This window comes from Sorghum bicolor, chromosome 3, assembly GCF_000003195.3.
Source record: "Sorghum bicolor cultivar BTx623 chromosome 3, Sorghum_bicolor_NCBIv3, whole genome shotgun sequence".
NCBI classification, from domain to species: domain Eukaryota; kingdom Viridiplantae; phylum Streptophyta; class Magnoliopsida; order Poales; family Poaceae; genus Sorghum; species Sorghum bicolor.
The window spans coordinates 24,625,777-24,646,315 of NC_012872.2; the positions used below are offsets into that span (position 1 = coordinate 24,625,777).

At 42.4% G+C, this 20,539-nt stretch overlaps 1 protein-coding gene across 1 annotated transcript; it reads left to right on the top strand.

Annotated features, from left to right (window-relative positions):
- Window positions 19,435-20,241, top strand: LOC110433665. The gene has a single exon (XM_021456170.1). It carries the CDS (start codon window positions 19,435-19,437, stop codon window positions 20,239-20,241), a length of 807 nt encoding a protein of 268 aa, XP_021311845.1.

A 20,539-nucleotide genomic window follows, 5' to 3' on the forward strand; every position in this document is an offset into this window, starting at 1 on the left:
TACATCTCGTTAGCAGGACGGGTAGGTTATAGGTGCGGGTCGAACATCCTTTGTGTTGTCTAGATTCCGTGAGCCTCCCCAATAGAACAGTAGATCATCCTTACCAAGGTTAGAACGAGACTACGGTTGCAGTCTTCTCTATACATCACTCACATCGAGAGACATTCTTTGTAGCCTAAAGGGATAGTAGCAATAGATTTGGTTAGTCAGATGCACCCTTTCTCCCAGTGGTAAAAATATAAATACGATAACTCTGGATAACCTCCCGGGTGAAATGCTCACCGATATCCGTGTGCTTGCGGATCATTTTCTAATTGCGTTACCAAATATCAACAAGCATTTCTGGCGCCGTTGCCGGGGAGAAAGATGGTTTGCTGAGATAACTTTGAGTCTTGCTATTATCTTGTATTATACTTTTATACTTTTATTCTTTTATCTTTTTATTTTTATCTTTATGGATAACTTAAATTCCATACCTATTATTGAATTCTTTGCACCTTCGGAGACCAGCCATAGACCATGGGAGTCAACACGTTCTGCCCCTAATTATGATCTGTGTCCGGAGTTGATTGCAATAGGTCAAAACCAACCCTTTTCTATAGCCGAGGTCCTATCTTTTAATCAAGAAGATAATGCACTTTTAGCTACACCTAGGGGATCTGTTAATCTTTCTATAAACTGTGGTTTAGACCTAACCCTACAAGACCATGTTTTTCCTAGATATTTTCACATTGGTCTTAATCATATAACCTTTGGTAGAGTCTTTCTTTCTTTATCTATTAGTAAAGGAAGGTATGTCTTCATTGTGGACATCCTTCTTGTACTAGTCTTCATAGAAAAATCTTAGAGATAGAGAAGGAATCATCTCCCAGACGAGGAAAGGAAGTTTCAATAGCCAATTTCCAAACATTTCAATCCCATGATTCGGCTATCCACCCCTTCCTTGAGCTTAATAAATTCTACTATGCTATTTCTCTTGAACCTCCCGATAATCCTATAAATCTATCTAGACATCCCATGCATAAGAAGGAGGATCAAAAAGAGCAACATCAATGGCTAGAGGGCATTAAAAATCCATGTGCTATCACCATTGAATGGATAGATAAAACAAACTTGAGAGACAATCCTAGAGGAATTTTTAGCATTCATGAAGAATCATCCTTGGAGTTTGAGAATGAGAGAAACAACAGTGAGCATGGAAGTTATTTCATAAATACCTCACCAAGTCCTTGCTCATATAAAACATCTCCCCAATCAATTGGTCTCTCCATCCTTATCACATTTGAGATCTCCAACCTTCTCTTCTTTTCTATTTATAACAACTTTAAAAGAGCGGTTGTCGATGCATATGTCTATAATAAATATTGCAGATCTCGTTGAGTTGATCTTGATATAGATTGGTGTTGGAGGGGAAACCACTTCACCAACATAACTTGATGGTTTCCCAAGGATAAGCTTAGCGTCCTTAAACAAGCACTTATCAGATCATGAACTTCTAATTAAGCATGGTGCTTAGGTTAAATAGCCTTCCTTAATCTGATTAGACATGGAGTCTAGTTTGGTTACTGAACTAAAAACTGCTTGAGTAGGCATTGGTATATTTTGTCGGACTAATCCCTACAGGAAAACTTTCAATATCAACCTAGGAAGTCCTAAGATACAAACTCATTGGAAATAAAGGAGACACATAAAATTTAACATTTTGCACAAGAAGGACATAGCTCATTCATCATAAAGAGATGATCCATGGAGGGTGCCACAAACACGATGCACAACCGCTAAGAAAGGAAAGCTTCCACAAGGTGATACTATACCATCACTCTTCAAGTAAGGTAACATCTTAAGGTACTTGACTATCGCTTTTATAAGCTTCGCCTTGGTTCTGGGATTCACATAAATAAAGAGACAAACATGTATGATTTATAACTCCAAATTAACCAACTCAATTAATTCAACATGTTTAGTCCTTTAATCTTTGTTCTTAGTACTACCTTCATGATCCCACACTCCTAATCATATGAGCTAAAATGTTACACATTCAATCATTGAGAGATATAAACAAAACATAAATATAGATAGATTATCTTTCCATTAGGTTGAGCCATCTGATCTAACAAATGTTTTAAATGCTACACTCATGATCCATCAACTTTGTCTTGCTCAATATGCTTAAGGTTAGAGAAGAACAAATACACTTTTGGTTCTGTTGGTGTTTTCCACCAACAGGGCCCATGCACTTGATCTCTGCCTTGTCTCTATGAGCAGGACACATTTTGAGAAACGTGAAGGCGTTTTACAACTCTCAGATTCCATCAAGTGAAGAACCGAGATCTACGAGCACAAACACAATGGAGATCAGACACTCAGTTTCCCAAAGGAAATATTGAAGAACCTCTGCGTCCGAGTTGGTACCTTGTATGCTCTAGCAGACTTCATAGAGACTGGTACTGAGGAGAGGGCACCCATCATCTTAGGGAGGCCATTCCTAAACACTAGAGCTGTCATCTACGCTAATGCTGCCAATATCAGTCTCTACATCAAGGGGAAGAAGGAGACTTTCCTTCAAGAACAAGACTACACAAACTTCAGAGAAACCCCGACATGAACCAAGGAAGAGGACCAACAGGAGGAACAGGAACAAGCAAATATGGACCGAGTCAGCTAAGATGGTCACTGCAGTTCAAAGAGGTCAAGATCGTCGACTCAAGTCGCCATTCCTGATCAAGAAGGACAACCCTGGTGTTCCAAGAATCGAATGCACAAACAATGGATACTCTTTTTAGAAGACACTCTACGACACTGGATCTGACGACAACATAATGGCCGCAGTCACTTATCAGCTCCTGCATAGAACCATGCCCCTACAACCAAGATACATTCAGCTTCAGACAATTTTCAGGTCATTGACATGGGAGAAGACGAGTATGATCCACCCATCATCCTTGGAAGACCGTTCCTCAGCACTATCAAAGCCATTATCTATATTGGAACCGGAGAAGTCCACATGCACTTCCCCTCTGAGAAGGTACGCCACTACTTTAATGATTCTAACTATATAGTTGAAGATTCTAAGCAGGTCAGGACAAGAAGAAGACAAACCGCAACCAGAGGAGGCAAATCGGACGGATGGGTAGACTACGAAGGAGAAGTGATAAGGACTGAAGACATACAACTTGAACAGAACTGTCCTGAGGAGACCGTAGCACCGAGTCAGGTGTGGAAAGAGAAGATAACTATAAATGAAGAGGAGGCGCTGCCAGAAGTACCGACTACGGCACCCAACGAACCTCAGGACGATTAAGAAATGGAGAGTCCCGTTCGGAGGACTTAAAAACACCGAACGCCTTGCCAAGAGGTAAACTTGGTAGTTATCCTTTCCCTTTTAATTATTTCAAATAGTTTACTTAGTTAATCATGTTCGTATTATCCTAGAAAGAAAATAAAAATGTGAAAAAAACTGTAAGCCCCATGTGAGTATACGAGTGGCATAAAACCCATAAGTACATTCACTGTGGTGGCATAAAAATAAAATAAATATTTTTCTGCTTTATAAAATGAAAATATAAAAAACAGAGAGTAATAATTATTATGGAGTCTCAAGATGATAAAGGCTAGATATTTATGCTAACACTTAATCAGTTCCACAAGCTTTGTTGTCTATTTGAGCTCCACAGAATTTAAGAATCAAGAAGACTAGCAGACGGAGGACATTCTAATCGCTGTCAGAATGCTGCTGACTTTCAAAAAACACCTCTGCCACCTGCTAGCTACATCAAGAGAAATTACGTCAAAATCCAGCTTGGGGGAGAGCACCCCCATTTATCTCGATAAGTATTTCTATCTATCTATCTTTATACTTATATTATATTAGAATATTAAAATACATAAACTATGAAAAACCAAATAAAGATTTCATGCTTATTTGTCTTTCGCTTAGTGTGTTTAATAAATAAATAAAGTGGCTATGCTAATCTGTATCTAATAAAACTTAAGCATGGATATGATGAATAGTTGCTCTGCCTAATTTGCAAATTTGAAGTTCTCTCTCAAGTTTAGATATAACTGTTATAATTTAAGGCTTGCTCTAGACCTAAACTTGTGGGATGAAAACTTAATCTGAAGTCTAGGTTGTTAACGGATACGATATGGGAAGGTTGAACTGCTGTTTATCTGTTCCTAGAGATGCTAGAATTCTGGAGAATTTTATCTTTGAAAATCTTTAAAATGTTGCATGATGAGTTCCTGTATGATGAGAGTTTAAATTCCTACCACAGCCATATATACATGCTTGCTAGACCTTGAGCCACACATTTATTATTTACTGCTTATGAGCATTGAGTGTGGTTAAGCTGTGTAGACCCTTAGGAGCTTGTCATGTGGTTAAATCAAGATTTCACTTGCACGTCCACTCATATATGCTACTTCTACTCCGGAAGTACCATCCACATATATCCACTCATTTCCATCTCCAGAATCACCTAAAAATATTCTACTCCTAATCCGGGAGAGAATAACCAAAAATATTTCTGTTTCCCCTTGTGAAATAAATGCTCAAGTTATCTTGTTACTACCACTTGCTATATTATCTCAAGAGATGAATGCTCTAAAAAAAAGAAAAGAAAGATACGAGGAAATAAAAAGGAGCAAGTGCTCGGAACCTCGAAAGAAAAGAAAAAGTGAGACGAGAGGTAAAAATGGACAAGTGTCCGACAGTAGAATTAGGGGTACAAGATACCCACCTGAGAGAAAAGAAAAAAAATATATATATATATAGAGCATCTCATTCTCCTCATAAAGTTTCAAAAAGCAAGGAAGGTATGTATCCCCTCAAAAGAGCAAAGTAGAATTAGACTTCCACCACCATTGTTATCACCATTATCATCATACACCATTCATTCGCCACACATGCACATCTTGATTAAACTTATTGACTTGTTACTTTGGATCCATGGTTTGACCACACAATACATGTCTTGTAAGTATGTATATTTTATCTCCCACCTATGAGCTCCAGATATTAAAGCCTTATTAGAGTAGGGTGAGAGAGAAGGCAATGTCACTATGCTTCATACCACAAATACTACATATCTTGAGAGAAGGCATATACCATCAATGCCTTGGTAAGGATCCAAAAATACCACAAAAGAGAGACCTGAGAGAATCATACAAGGAATTTCTGAGTTTTAAAATCTGCAAAAACCCCAGAGCTATAGCTGATCAATAATAAGAGACATGGCACTTGACTAGACTGTTCTATCTTTTAACCACTCAAGACAGAAGTGACGGTTACAAGTCCCATGGTGAAGGTAAAGTAAGTAAGTTTTAAGTCTTGACAGTTTACTCTAACTCAGAGATGAGATCTTATTTAAAAAGCATGTGTACCGCCATTTTTTTTTTTAAAAAAATATATATATATATTGCAGCAACTTCTGATCCATAGCTAAGTCTATCCTTGCTCAGGGACGAGCAAGAGGTAAGCTTGGGGGAGTTTGTTGACGGTCCTTAAGTATCAAATTTAATTATCAAATAAACAAAGAAAAGGATCCAAATGAAATCAACATCTAGACTTAGGGTTTTATCTGACAGAATTCCACGAGTTTTGGTGTTTGTCTATTTCTGCAGGGGGTTATCAGGAAATAAGGAAGAAAGGCCCACAAGTCGGGATTACATAGAGATATCAACCCACCGCGCAATTTTCTACCATCTAGAAGACTCCAGAAGCCACGAGACCGAAGCGGAGGCGAAACGGGGCCAGGCCCAGGGCGCCCGCCCTGAGGACCTGGGCGCCCGCCCACCTGTCGGGCCCAAACAGGACTCTCTTCGCACACGACGTTCCACCGACCTATTGGATCCAGAATAACATAGTACCACCTCGCCTATTGACCCAAAAACGCATAGAAGGGGAGGACTATATAAGCAAGGCCCCCTGGCCCCTGGAGAAGACAAGAAATTATCATAGAGATTGAGGGGTGCCCTCGAAGGAAAACCTCTTCTCTAAATAATATTTCTTTTTAGGCTTAGCAACCAATGTAAGGTAGAAATAGATCTTCTAGTTTCTACTAGATTGAGAGAGATAGAGTGGAGGTGTGGATCGGAGGAAGGCCGGCCTGTCGGTGTCTACTCCGAGTTGTACCTACGGGATCAAGTCTCCTAACCCGAGGCTTGCTTCTAAGATTCTTCAGTAATTCGACTTCTAATACTAGTAAGTTCTTGTTTTATTGTTCTTTGGTTTATGAGTTTACTTTAATCCTCTTCCGGTTGAGTATTAGAGTAATCACTTGTTAGCGTAAACGTGGTGTTTAGGCTAGGGTACTCATAGATATCCCCTGACTAGCTGGACCGTGGTAGTAGCAAGGAACGTGACATTTCCGAGTTACCTTTGTAGATCACATCTCGTTAGCAGGACGGGTAGGTTTATAGGTGCGGGTCGAACATCCTTTGTGTTGTCTAGATTCCGTGAGCCTCCCTAATAGAACAGTAGATCATCCTTACCAAGGTTAGAACGAGACTACGGTTGCAGTCTTCTCTATACATCACTCACATCGAGAGACATTCTTTGTAGCCTAAAGGGATAGTAGCAATAGATTTGGTTAGTCAGATGCACCCTTTCTCCCAGTGGTAAAAATATAAATATGATAACTCTGGATAACCTCCCGGGTGAAATGCTCACCGATATCCGTGCGCTTGCGGATCATTTCCATATTGCGTTACCAAATATCAACAAAGTCTTATCAGAAATGCCTTCAATGCGAAGACAATCACATGTTTGCTCAAAATCTCTAATATGAAGGTAAGGGTTTCCGTCTTCCTTTCCCGAAAAAGATAGGTTTTGAATCATGGCAATCCACCTAGAACTTAACTTATACTGGGATGTTTGGATAGGCTGTGATGATTCCCATGGTAAAAGGTCAGTTGCTAAAGGGATTGCAGACTCATGGATCGATTTAGAATTTTGGTTTTCCATAAGGTAAGAATAAAGAAAATAAATAAAGAATATAAAAGATAAAAAAGATAAAAGTATAGATACAAGCTAGTAGCAAGACACAGGTTATCTCAGCAACCGTCTTTCTCCCCGGCAACGGCGCCAGAAATGCTTGTTGATATTTGGGAACGCAATAAGGAATTGATCCGCAAGCGCACGGATATCGGTGAGCACTTCAGCCGGGAAATTATCCAGAGTATCGTATTTATTTTTTTACCACTAGGAGAAAGAGTGCATCTGACTAACCGGTCTATTACTACTAACCTTTAGGCACAAAGAATGTCTTTCGATGTGAGTGATAAATAGAGAAGACTGCAACCATAGTCTCCTTCTAACCTTGGTAAGGATGATCTACTGTTCTAATGGGGAGGCTAACGGAATCTAGACACCACAAAGGATGTTCAACCCGCACCTATAAACCCTATCCTTCCTGCTAACGAGGTGTGATCTGCAAAGGTAACTCGGAATTGTCACGTTCCTCACTACTACCACGGTCCAGCTAGTCAGGGAATATCTATGAGTACCCCAGCCTAAACACCACGTTTACGCCAGCAATGATTACTCTAAACTCTACGCGAAGAGATTAAAGTAAACTCATAAACCATAAGAACAATAAAACAAGAACTTACTAGAATTTAGAAGTCGAATTACTGAAGAATCCTAGGAGCAAGCTTCGGGTTAGGAGAACTTGATCCCGCAGGTACAAGCTTGGAGTAGACACCGACAGGCCGGGCTTTCTCCAATCAACACCTCCACTCTATCTCTCTCAATCTAGTAGAAACTAGAAGATCTATTTCTACCTTACATTGATTGCTAAGCCTAAAAAGAAATATTAATTAGAGAAGAGGTTTTCCTTCGAGGGCACCCCTCAGTCTCTATGATAATTTCTCCATGTCTTCCAGGGGCCAGGGGGCCTCGCTTATATAGTCCTCCCCTTCTATGCGTTTTTGGGTCGATAGCCGAGGTGGTACTATGTTTTTCTTGATCCAATAGGTCGGTGGAATATCCCGAGTGAAGGAGTCCTGAATTGGCTCCAGCAGGGGGGCGGGCGCCCAGGCTTCCAGGGCGGGCGCCCTGGGCCTGGCCCAGCTTCGCCTCCGCTTCGGTCTCGTGGCTTCTGGAGTCTTCTAATGTAAAATTGCGCGGTGCGTTGATATCTCTATGTAATCCCGACATGTGGGCCTTTCTTCCTTATTTCCTGATAACCCCCTGCAGAAACAGATAAACAACAAAACTCGTGGAATTCTGTCAGATCAAACCCTAATTCTAGGTGATGGTTGCATATTGGTCCTTTCTCATGTTTATTTGATAATTAAAATTGATACTTAAGAACCGTCAACAAGCAACATGGCAAAGGATGTTTTTATGTAAAGTACTCCAACAAGCTTGAAATTTGCAAAATTCAAGTTTGGATGAGTTTAATTCAATGTTGTATGATGATTGGTTGGACATACCTTGTGCTTGTCATTCATCCGATCTTCTTGCTCCAATCCTGGAAAGGTTAGTGACAAGAATACCCGAAGGAATATTTTTACAATTATCCTTATATGCTCAACTCACAAGGTAATGTTGCAAATAATTAAAAGCTCATATTACAATCTGATCAGTGCTTGTTTTAGGACACTAAGCTTGTCCTTGGGAAACCATCAATTTATGTCTGCGAAGTGGTTTCCCCTCCAACGCTGACCTATATCAAGATCAACTCAACGAGATCTGCAATATTTAATATAGACATATGCATCGACAACCACCCTTTTAAAGTTTTTATAAATAGAAAAAAAGAGGGGGTTGGAGATCTCGAATGTGGTGATGTTGGAGAGACCAATGGATTGTGAAGATATTGCATATGAGCATGGAGTAAATGAAGTGGCTATAAAATAAATTCCATGCTCATTAATGCTTAGAGTGAAATCCATGTGGTGTGGTGAAAATGGTAAGGTGAATGTGGTAAAAAGAAAAGAAAAAGGATACACGGATGACTTGGTTCGAAACTAGCACAGCTACCGTTCCCCAGCAATGGCGCTAGAAAGCTTGTTGGGTATTTTAAACGCAAACAGAAAAATCCGCAAGCGCACGGATACTGATGTAGCTTTCACCCGGGAGTATTCCAGAGTATCGATTTTCCACAGAGAACGTGAGTGTACTAATTAAGATCCAAGATCGCCCAAGGATAACTATATAATTATTTTTGGTGGGAAGAGAGGAAGTTTCGTGAGAGTTCTCTAGTTGATCTAACAATCAAGAATTACTTCAAGATTATCTATTTCGGGACATCAGAACACTAACCATAGAAAGAGATGAGAAGGGGGCTAGGAAGCTCCGACTACGGTCCTACAAACACCGATCCGAACGTGGTGGAATACGTCGATCGTTAGGGCTGTCACTACCCTAAGGCTACCACAACAATCCGCAGGATTGGGTGCAATTCCAGGTAATTGCAAGACTAAACACCACGTCTAATCTATTAATTACTACTCTAGCGTTATAAAGACTAGAGCACTTGATGCAAGCGGGAATCCAATAAATAACTTGAATGTAAATAAAAGTAATTAAAGAACTCAGGAATTATGAATTGAAGAACATGGAGAACGATGAAGAACGAACCAGTTGCTGCAAAAGTATAATGTTGAGGAAGATCCGACAGACCCGGCTCCTCCTCCGCTCTCCTCTTCTCTCTCCCTATTTTCTAGATTACAACTAGAACTAACTAGAACTAGAACTAGAGAAACTAGAACTAGATCTAGATGAACTAGAACTAGAACTAGATGAACTAGAGGTAGAACTAGAAGAACTAGAGGGATCCTCTCTACTTGGATGAAGAATTGAAACCCTAGCTTTGATTCTGTAGAAGAGGTATGATCTCCAGGGGCCAGGGGGCCTGGTTTTATAGTCCCTTCAAGTGAATATGGGCCGTTGGATCAAACCGACATTAATTGAACGGTTATCCTTGATCCCTTAGGTCGGTGGAGCACGATCCGCGAGTTCGGACGTGATTGGGCAGAACTCCAGGGCGCGCGCCCTCAGGACTTGGGCGGGCGCCCTGTCCCTGAGCTCTCTCTGCCTCCGCTTCGGTCCCGTGGCTTCTGGAGTCTTCTAGATGATAGAAAATTGCGCAGCACGTTAATATCTCTATGTAAACCCGACGTGTGGGCCTTTCCTCCATATTTCCTGATAACCCTCCACAGAAATAGACAAACACCAAAACTCATGGAATTCTGTCAGATAAAACCCTAAGTCTAGGTGTTGGTTGCATTTGGATCATTTTCCATGATTAGTTGACGGTTAAATGTGAGCTTTAAGGACCGTCAACAACCATCAACACCCATAAACATGTCATATGCTACCACTAGATCAATTCAAGCATGAAAGCAATAGTGGTACCATACAAGCATCAAATTCATTTGATTTTCATGAATGAGCCTAAGACATGTAAGGAATGACTAGATGCACTAAACAAGGTCTTAGCATAGGATGAATGACATGTCAATCAATTGTACCTTGCTTTGCTCGAAGGAGGCGCACTGTCATATAATGGGGGTGCATCAACATTTATTTGAGAAGTTAAGTATGTTTAATTCATTCCTAAGCTTGCAAAATCTCTTCTCATCAAGTGGCTTGGTGAATATATCGGCAAGTTGATCTACCAAAGTTTTAGCCGAAGAATATCAGGTTATAAGCCAATAACTAATACAAGTTTATTTTCTTTTTTTCATTTGGACTAAACAAAATGATAAGCTGCCTAATCATCACAAAGCCAGCTGAAGAATATTACAACTTTTTTCATTTGGACTATACAAAAATGATAAGCTGGCTAATCATTGCCATATAACACAAAGCCCTGAATTTATGATGACTAAAAAATCATTGAATAAGACTTGAGAGAATAGAGAAGAACTCATGCACTAAGAAAAATTTCAGCTACAATAAAGATTGGATATAAAATCGTCCCTGAATTAAAATTGAGAAATTTTAATTAGAGTCACTAATTGTAGTGTGGTTTCATGTCTAGCTACTTAGACATCAGCAAGTGCATTTTTTAGCAAGCAAACCATCCTGAATAGGTGCTCAGCTCATTGGAACAAAATGTCCCTGAGGTCGCATTGTACTGGAACAACATGTGAGATAATATCAGGATTAAATGTCACTACTAATCAGCTAGCTAGGGTTTTAGTCCAGACTCGATAACAGGAATGGCAACAAAGCTTACAAATTCAGTAGAATGTAGGAAAAACATGTTGTGCTGCATAAGACAAGCGACCACATCAGCTATGAAAATGATAATGGCTGAGTAGTCTAAATATCGCTAGCTCAAAATGTGATACTTTTTCTGCTGAAATGTGTTATCAACAAAAAATCCAGTAAGTTAAAAATGTAGATACTTTGAAATGTGATGCAAAAATAAACTTAGTTATTGAATTAAGGTACTTTGAAATAAAAATAAGAATCTTGCTAATGCCACAACTTTTAATCTGTCCTTTGAGGACGCAAGAGGAGGTTCGATGCTGTGTCGAAATGCATATCTCCAATTCCTGTAGACACATTGGATAGATCAACTCAGAAAAAGAGAAGCACATCATAAACTTTTAGAAAAACATTGAATAATCTGTAACATGGTTCGGAAGCTATAGTTTTATTTAAATATAGAATTCATATGTATAAATCAATGCAGTTGCCCGGGGGCAAGTCATTAGCATCTAAAGAAATGGTGTACCTACATGCAAGCATAAAAATATACAAATACTAGAAGCATACCTCGCGCGTTGCTGTGAAAATTGCGGATTAATGGATTCTATAGTATGATGATGTGGACTATACTTATTTGTCTTACTGATGTGAACAATACACTTGTCATGTGTGCTATTGGATTTTAATTGTATATGTGGTAGTGCATTGCATGTTGAGATAAATAGTTATTAAGATTTTACTTAGTGGATTTTAATTGAATATGGTAGTTCATTGCTTAGGTGGATAGCTTGCATGCTTGGAGAAATAGTTAGTGGGGTTTAGGATTATAAGAGTTATAGATTGGTTAGCAAGTGGCACCTTTGAAGGAAGTCCGGTGACTGTAAGCTTTATAGCTTGCAATGAACTAAATATTTTAGATTAGCTAATGTATGCAAGGAAAATTATATAGACGAAGAAAATCAAATGCATCACCAGGTAGTACACAGAAGAGTAATCCTTTTAGAGAAGTTTGCCCTTGTTGACACCGTTTTTGGACACGTACCCGGGGATCAGTAAAGTATAGATCGGCAGATGGAGCAACGGTAACTAGTCTGCAGGGAAGTTACCGATGAGGGTGGTTGCCGATGAAGAGACAATTGAATGTGACTAAGTCTAGAGGTGGTGACGTGTTCATGCCGATGATCAGTATTAGTGTTTACCGATGGCCATAACAGGAGGTCTGCCGATGACTCTGAAGGAAAGCGTGGAGATTGCCGATTGATCTGCGGCGGTATCCCGGTCGGTCACAAGGGGATAGTTTTATGTTTTCCTTAGTTATTTAAATTCGTTTTGTATACGGATTCCGTTTAATTTAGAATTTGAGTCCTAGTCGTGTCTGATTGTAGCTCTTTGAGCAGGGTATAAATGTAGACCCTAGGGCCTTGTAATGAACAATCTATCAAACAATCAAACACAAGTTTTTACTCATATTCCAGCATCTACTTTTTCGACGACTTCGTCATATTTTCCTTTTTATTACGAGTTCTTAGTAATTCGTCGACTTAAGCTCGGCGTGTTCTCAAGTTCCGCGTGATCACCTCTTGGCCGTGACATCCAGGCGCATCGCTGTTGTCGGGACCAAAGTGGTCGAGTTACTACCTTTGTCGATTGTAAGGTCAAATCGGCTGGCACGCCTTAACGTTTGAATCGGGTATTAGCCCTTTGTGTTTGCAGATTAGTTTTGCATCAACACATCTTTTGGCATGCCCAGTGGGACGGATTCAAGATCAAGATCAACATGGCGAATACCGAGTTTGACTTGGAGAACGTCATTCCTGTGACGAAAGCCAATCTCAGAGATGAGCAGAAGCAAGCTATCGCAAAGGCCATGGAGGATTACAAGCAACAATGTTTGAAATCCTTTAGCATCAACAGGAGTGGCGAGGTGATCCAGAAAGAAGCACTGCCGGCACCTCGGCAGGTTACTTTTGAAGCCAATCTTGGTAAACTTCAAGACATGGTTGATAATGCTATTAACCGTGCCTTGATCAATCAAGCTGGTGTGCTGTCCAATATGGTTTTCAATGCCGTGGCTAGAACTTTCAAAGAAGGACAATTTCCACCAAATTATGTGGGCCCTATTTATCATCAGCCAGGATCACCGGTGGTTACAGCTCCATCACCTACTACAACCGCTGCGGGTGCGGAAACTACCGTTCCTCCAAGCACATTAGGAGTCACTAATGCGCAATCTACACCTATGATGACCAATCCATCAACATCAGATGAGCAAATCAAGCTTGCCACAGATCTATTGGCATCGGCAATGTCGGGAGCTGTTCCTCCCAACTGGTGGGGTTATGGTATGACCCAGAGATGATGCTGAAGGCGCCTGGCACATCTCAAACTGCTGACATGAGAGGCAAGGCTCCTATGGCATCAGCACCTCCAAATCTACCGATGAATCAGAGTCCCCAGTATACTACAACTATTACTGCAAGACCTTACACTGGGAATTCTCAAGCTCCAACGTTCCAGATGCTTAACGCATCGGCATACTCGATGCCGACGCAGCAGAGGTTCATGACACAGCCAGGGTACGTCAATTCAATGATGATGCCCAATTACCAATCATCGGCAGGGCTTATGCCGATGAATGCTAACAGTGGATGGAATAGACATCTAGTCTTTCCACAAATGCATCAGCAGAATCATTAGACTGCAGGGTTCAACAGGAAGAAATCCAACCTAGGTTTCAGAATCAAGGATTGGTTAACCAACGGATGAATCTTGGTCAGCAGATTGGTGGCCAGATGATCAACCCCATGTTCCATGCAGATCGAGCACCTCAGAGACACGTGGAAGCATATCAGCAGGTGCCAGATCCGCAACCGCCTCATCGGCAAGATGCCGATGCCTATTGGGCCAATAAGATAGCTGAAGTAATGAGAGACCAATTTGGGATAAAGCCCAAAGTCAATACTTACTCTTATCGGACACCGTATCCTCCTGCATATGATTTAATTCCACTTCCAAATCGGTACAAGGTACTAGATTTTACTAAGTTTTCTGGACAGGATGATACATCAACCATGGAGCATGTCAACAGATTCATCATTCAGTGTGGTGAAGCTGCTAACAGAGACGAGCTAAGGGTTCGTTTATTCTCGTCATCATTATCTGGATCGGCGTTCACTTGGTTTATATCGTTACCTCCCAACTCAGTGATCACTTGGGCCAATCTAGAGAAGCAGTTCCACAAGTACTTCTTCTCTGGAGTTCATGAGAAGAAAATTACCGATTTGGTTAGGTTGAAGCAACGCAATGACGAATCAGTTGAAAGCTTTGTGCAGAGATTGCGAGAAGTTAAGAACAAGTGCTATAGTCTGGTTCTGGACGATCGGCAGCTAGCCGATTTGGCTTTCCAGAGTTTGTTGCCACATATCAGAGACAAGTATGCTTCTCAAGAGTTCAAGAGCCTAATGTAACACCCAAAATTTGGCTCTTTTAAAAATAGATGAATTTGACTTTATTAAATAATTTTGTGAGCATTTTCAATATAGGAAAATAAATAAATTTGGGGAAATTAAAACTTAATATAAGTTTAGACTACTATTTTTGTTGCATGCATGCTGGTGCACTTCTTTTATGTGATGAGTGGTTTTGAACAAAGGAATTTGAATTCAAAAATTCATTGGGAAAAGAGTTTGAAAAATTTGTTTGGAAAATAAAAAGGAAAAAAGCTTTTCTCTCTCCCCCTTCCTTCTTTTCGACCATTTTGGCCCAAACCCCGTGCCCCCTTCCTGGGCCGCGGCCCAGCCGGCTCCCCCTCCCTTCCCCCTCTCTCTCTGTGGCGGCTGACGGGTGGGGCCCACCCGTTAGGTCTTTCCCCTTCCTCCAACCGCCTGCCCGATCTTCTCTCTCTCAGTTGAAAACCGCCAAGCCGCGCCCCGCTCCCCCACGATCCACTCCTCTACCCCGCGCCCAGATAAGTAGTGGGCTGAGAGCCGCGCGCCTCCTTCTCCTCCCCAGTTCCCCTCCCCTCGCCTCTGCTCCCAACCGCGAGCGCGCAGAGAGAACCGTCGCCGTGTCGCCGGAGAATTTCGTCGGCCGCGCGAAGCCGCTGCTCCGAGCCGTCTTCGTCTTCCTTCTTCGCGTCGGTGAGCGCGCCTCGTCCTCCTCTCCCTCTTCGGCCTTCTCCCGAGCGAGGTGGTGCTCTCTAGGGTCGTCCCCGCAAGCTTCGAAGGTGCCATCAATGGTGGCTCCGTCGGTCGCTTTGCGGGGGAGTTTTCGGGTCATTCCGAGGCCGGGAGCGAGATCGCCGCGACCTTCTCTCTCTCCCGGTGTATTTAGTTCGTGAAACCAAGCGTTGTAGCGTATTTTTGGGCGTCTCCGGCGAGCTCGAGCCGGTCAGCCATGGAGCGCCGCCGCCTCCTGCTTCATCTCCGGCGGCCGCGCCCCCCTGTTTCTCTCTATCTTTCTCATCTTGTAATCTGAGCCGTGGATCTCTAATCCGACGGCCCAGAGTGCTCCATACCCCTTCGGGCGCAATCTTGTTAAAGAGTCCCCCAAAAATATTGAAAATTGCACCGCAGTCCTCGGCTAGAGGGATTTTTTCCAGGATTTAATTCATTTATTTAAATTCGTTTAAACTCTGCTTTATTTACAGAATTGCCACCGCATTGTTTTAGCTACAAAATCGTCGTTTGAACTCCGAATCGATCCGTTCAAGTAGCGTTAGTTTCGTAATTTCATAAGCTTCGCTTTGGTACCACTGTTGTTTAGCTTTACCACTGTTAGATTTCCTAGTTAATTACAAGACCGTAGATTGCTGTTGAAATCCCGTTAAAAGCCTAACTTTCGCGTCGTAAGTCCGTTTTTCGTGAATTTCGCGTTGACGTGATCGTAGCAGCACGTAGATAATTTTGGAAAACTTTTATTTAATTTATTTACTACTGGTGTACTATTCTAACTTTAGGAATTGTTCTCTTGCATGTTTGTCTTGGTATGCGTGATGATTGTGATGTGTTGATCGAGCCCAGACGGTGAGGAGTATTTCGGGAGTGCGGAGCTCTTTGGGGACCAGCAGGACCAGCAAGACCAGCAGGAGTACGTGAACCAAGGCAAGTATAGCATGGGCCTACCTTGTTCTCCATCTCATTTTTAAGCATTTCACCCTGCATGTGTATAATATTGCAAACGATAAGGACATCCTAGCTGTTGATGACAATTATCTTGTTCCCGAGGGTTTTTATTGCATATGGGTAGAAGTGCTAGTGCTCTAGCTCCAATTATATATGATCTGAAATCAGTGATGGAACCATGGTTAATTGATTAAACATGATTATGATAAATGGAACATAGGGCTATGATACAAAAGACCGTTGGTCATGTTGTCCTAGACCCTCCATAAAGACTTATCTGTCGGCAAAAGCTGAGACTTACAGTGCAACCGGGAGAGTCACATGGCTCTGACTTTAGTTCAGTAGTAGGATCTTTTTCTAACTCGTTAGAGGTTACCCGAAAAGGCGCAAGAGGGGCTTGCCACTTTGGGTGTAGTGCTGCCCCTGTTTCTATGAGTATAGCCGCAATGGAAATGTGCCATAGAAAAGGGGGGTTTTCTACATCTGCCTGCCGAGGAAACCTCGCGGCCCTAACTGGTTAGAATAGGCCTATGGAAGGCTTCATAGTGTACCCTACCCGCTCACCTTGGTAGTCTTTGGGGGTCGACGGACCCCGGGCATATGGGCAACACGACTCACGGTGAAAGTGCACAACCTCTGCAGAGTGTATAACTGTTGTAACAGCCGTGCTCACGGTCACGAGCGGACTGGAAAACTCATAGAATAACTGGTTACTGATGGCTTTATGGTACATGATGATGTATAATTATGCTTTAATGTGACTTAATGACTTAGTATGGTTCTAATAAGTGATCATATGGGATATTGGGAGCTTAAGCATAAACTAATAATTATCAAAGATAAAATACTGACCTACTAAAAGGCTGATGCAGTAAACCTAGTCTAGCTTGTTTGAGTCTCATAAATCCTCATGCTATGCTTGTGGAGTACGAGATGTACTCACGCTTGCATATTTCTTTTCTTCGGATAAAAATCCTGGATGGGTAACAGATGGTGGTAGCTATGAGGACTACCCGGAGGACTATTAGGCTTGTGCTTCACCAGTCAACCTCTCTGTGCGAGGGCCAGGAGATAGTTATCTCAGATTATCTTATTTATATTTCCGCTGTTGTACCAGACTTTGTGATGTAATAACTACCTTTGTTGTAAACACTGCGATGATGGTATTTAATTTGTTACTTATGTGTGTGATTGATCTCTGGGCGCACATAAGTTTATGCATTCAATTTCTTCCTTGAAATTGTGTGTGACAAATTGTATCAGAGCCGTGTTGACTGTAGGACTCAAGCCTAGGTAGCAATGGTCGATATAGTATCTTTGTTTTGTTTATTTAATGCTTTCTACCTTACTTTTTGTTATTTTATAAAATTTATTATGCTTATATCACTTATTCTATTGCCAAAATGTTGATCTAATCTTAAAATAAAATTTATAGATGCCGCCTGTCACGAGGTCTCGCCGCGCCAGCACTAGGAGCTACATCTCTCAGTTCACGCCCCAGTCGTCCCAGCCAGTGGTGGACATCTTCGATGACGAGACTGTCCCTATGGATGAAGAGGATCCAGCGATGGTGACAGAGGTGAATGATGACGATGAAAACTGGATGGACTCTCCTATAGCAGCTGCACCTGTTCCACCCACTGCACCCACTCCACCAGTTGTTCTAGTGGCACCTGTTCCACCTACACCACGAGCTCCACCAGTTGCACCTGCTGCCCCTGCTGTAGCAGAGGTGGTGTCTCCAGATGGTCCTAAGGAAGAAGACCCAGGATGGACTACCACCATCCACTACAAGTATCCTTCAAAGACAGCCTACTTTCACAACTTGCTTAGGGAGATGTTGGATACTTACTATGCTGATAAGGAGATTGGCATCAGGTATTGTTGTGTAGAGTACACACACCCCTATGAGGCCACATATTGGAGGTCGGATCTTACCATCACAGTGGGGAATGAGACACATGATAGTTATATGGTAGAGAGCATTCATGGTCACATTGCTAGGCAAGCTGAGGCACAGGACAGCATGGAGGACGCCGCCCAGATGACTTACACTCACTACCATGGCCTTCACTATGAGGCCATGAGAGCAGACCAGTACAAGTTCCTCCCTCGCCATGATTCTACTATTGGTACTTGGTCCATCGAGAACCCGCAGGAGGTTGACACGCCCTTGGATGCCACTGTTAGGCATATGCATGTCCTGCAGATGGCCAATGAAGATCTACAGGAGGATCTACGTGACCAGCAGGATTCCCTGGATCGCTTCCAGGAGATGGTTGACAGCCTTAGAGAGCAGCTTGACTTGCCACCGCTCTACAAGAAGAAGACCGCACCTCCTAGCATCTCCGGCGACGCACCATAGGCCTAGGATGCCATAGTTGTTTTATTTTGTAGTCCCGTTGTGTCAGTTGAGTTTGGAGTGTTTGTGAACAATTGATGTGTCCGTTGAATTTGTTTATGTCTTTGCATGATTTGAATCTTTGTAATGACTTCTGGAAGGTTGTGGATTTATCTACAAACTTCTGTTATGTTAAGTTTAATTATCAAATGCTTAGTTGGGTTGGTATATTCTGCTGTTGCTGTGCTGTTTTTCTGGAGCAGCTTGTGATGTTTAACTTTCATCTCTGAAGTGGTACGTCCAAAACTTCTGAAATTTTTGTGGAGGAAACTAGACTGTGGTATCTGTCTTTTGCAACTGGAACCAAGTCAAAACCTACTCGGGTCTGGGAGATATCCTTGTTACAATCTGGGACTATTGCGCAGACTAGAACACAGAAAAGATTCGCTTTACCCCTGTTTTTGATCAAGATAATATCAGAACCTGTAAAAGTGGTCTGAACAAACGATGTAACAAATTTCATAAGCTTTCCAAACATGTATGGCATACCTCAGTTGGATCTCAGAAACTCGAGTTATGTGTTAAATACTGCACTGCTGATTTTGCATCTTGTCCAGAAAAATTTCAGCAAAGCTTAATTGATATTATAATCAATTTATAATTATGGAAAGACCTCTAAAAGCTTATTCCTTTGTTGGCAACAGATGGCTGATGAAGGAGGAAGAGGCCGTTGTCGAGGTCGAGGCCGTGGCCGTGGACGTGGCCATGGCGCACCGGTGGATCCACCGCCACCACCACAGCCTATGACAGTGGAGCAGCTCATGCTGATGCAAGCTCAATTGATGCAAACTATGATGGATCGCCTGGATCACCAGCCCGCCGTCGTACCACCACTGGTCCAGGTTCGTGATAAGAGGGGAGAGTACATGAAGGGACGTCCCCCTATTTTTACACATGCTAGTGACCCTTTAGAAGCTGATGATTGGTTAAGAGCCGTGGAGAAGCAGCTGAATATTGCTCAGTGCAATGAGATGGACAAGGTGTTGTATGCCTCCGGACAACTGCAAGGGGCTGCACAGGAGTGGTGGGAGTCCTACCAATATGGGTGCCCAAACAATGCACCACCTATCACTTGGAGGGAATTCACCGAGAGTTTAAGGTCTTACGACATTCCAGAGGGGCTCATCGAGCTCAAACAAGAGGAGTTCCGTGCTCTCAAGCAAGGCTCCATGACTGTCGCTGAGTACCGTGACAAGTTCGCTCAATTGTCACGTTACGCTCCGGGTGAAGTAGCCAAGGATTCTGACAAGCAACGTCGTTTCCTAAAAGGACTATATGATGGCCTGCAACTGCAGTTGATGTCCAATGTTTACCCTAGCTTCCAGGAACTTGTGAACCGCGCTATTGTCATCGACAATAAGCGCAAAGAGATGGATGCTAAGAAGAGGAAGATTCAGGGGCAGGCATCTAGCAGCAACACTCGTCCGCGCATGTTTCCTCAGCAGGGCTTTCCTCCCAGGAACCAGAGCCCCCCTAGTCAATGGAATCAGGGCCAGTACCCTCCGCGCAACCAAAACCAGAATCAGCAGCGTCCCCAGTACCAACAGTAGTTTGGTAATCAACGCCCTCAGCAGCAAGCTAACCCCCAGGAACCACGTCCAGGCGTGCCCAACAATGCTCCAGTGAAGACAGCAGTGGCAAACAACCCCAATGCTTGCTACCGTTGTGGTGAAGTGGGTCACTATGCCCATCAGTGCCCGAAGAAGCAGAACCCCTCAGCTCCACAGAATCAGAATAACAATCAGAGGCCCAGTGCTGGACCACCCCACACTGGAAGGGTGAACCATGTGTCTACTGAATCAGCTCAGGAGGCACCCGAGGTCATGCTGGGTACGTTCAGTATCAACT

What these genes read in the sequence shown, in the direction of transcription:
- LOC110433665 (XM_021456170.1), top strand. Translation starts at nt 19,435, where the DNA reads ATGACAGTGGAGCAGCTCATGCTGATGCAAGCTCAATTGATGCAAACT.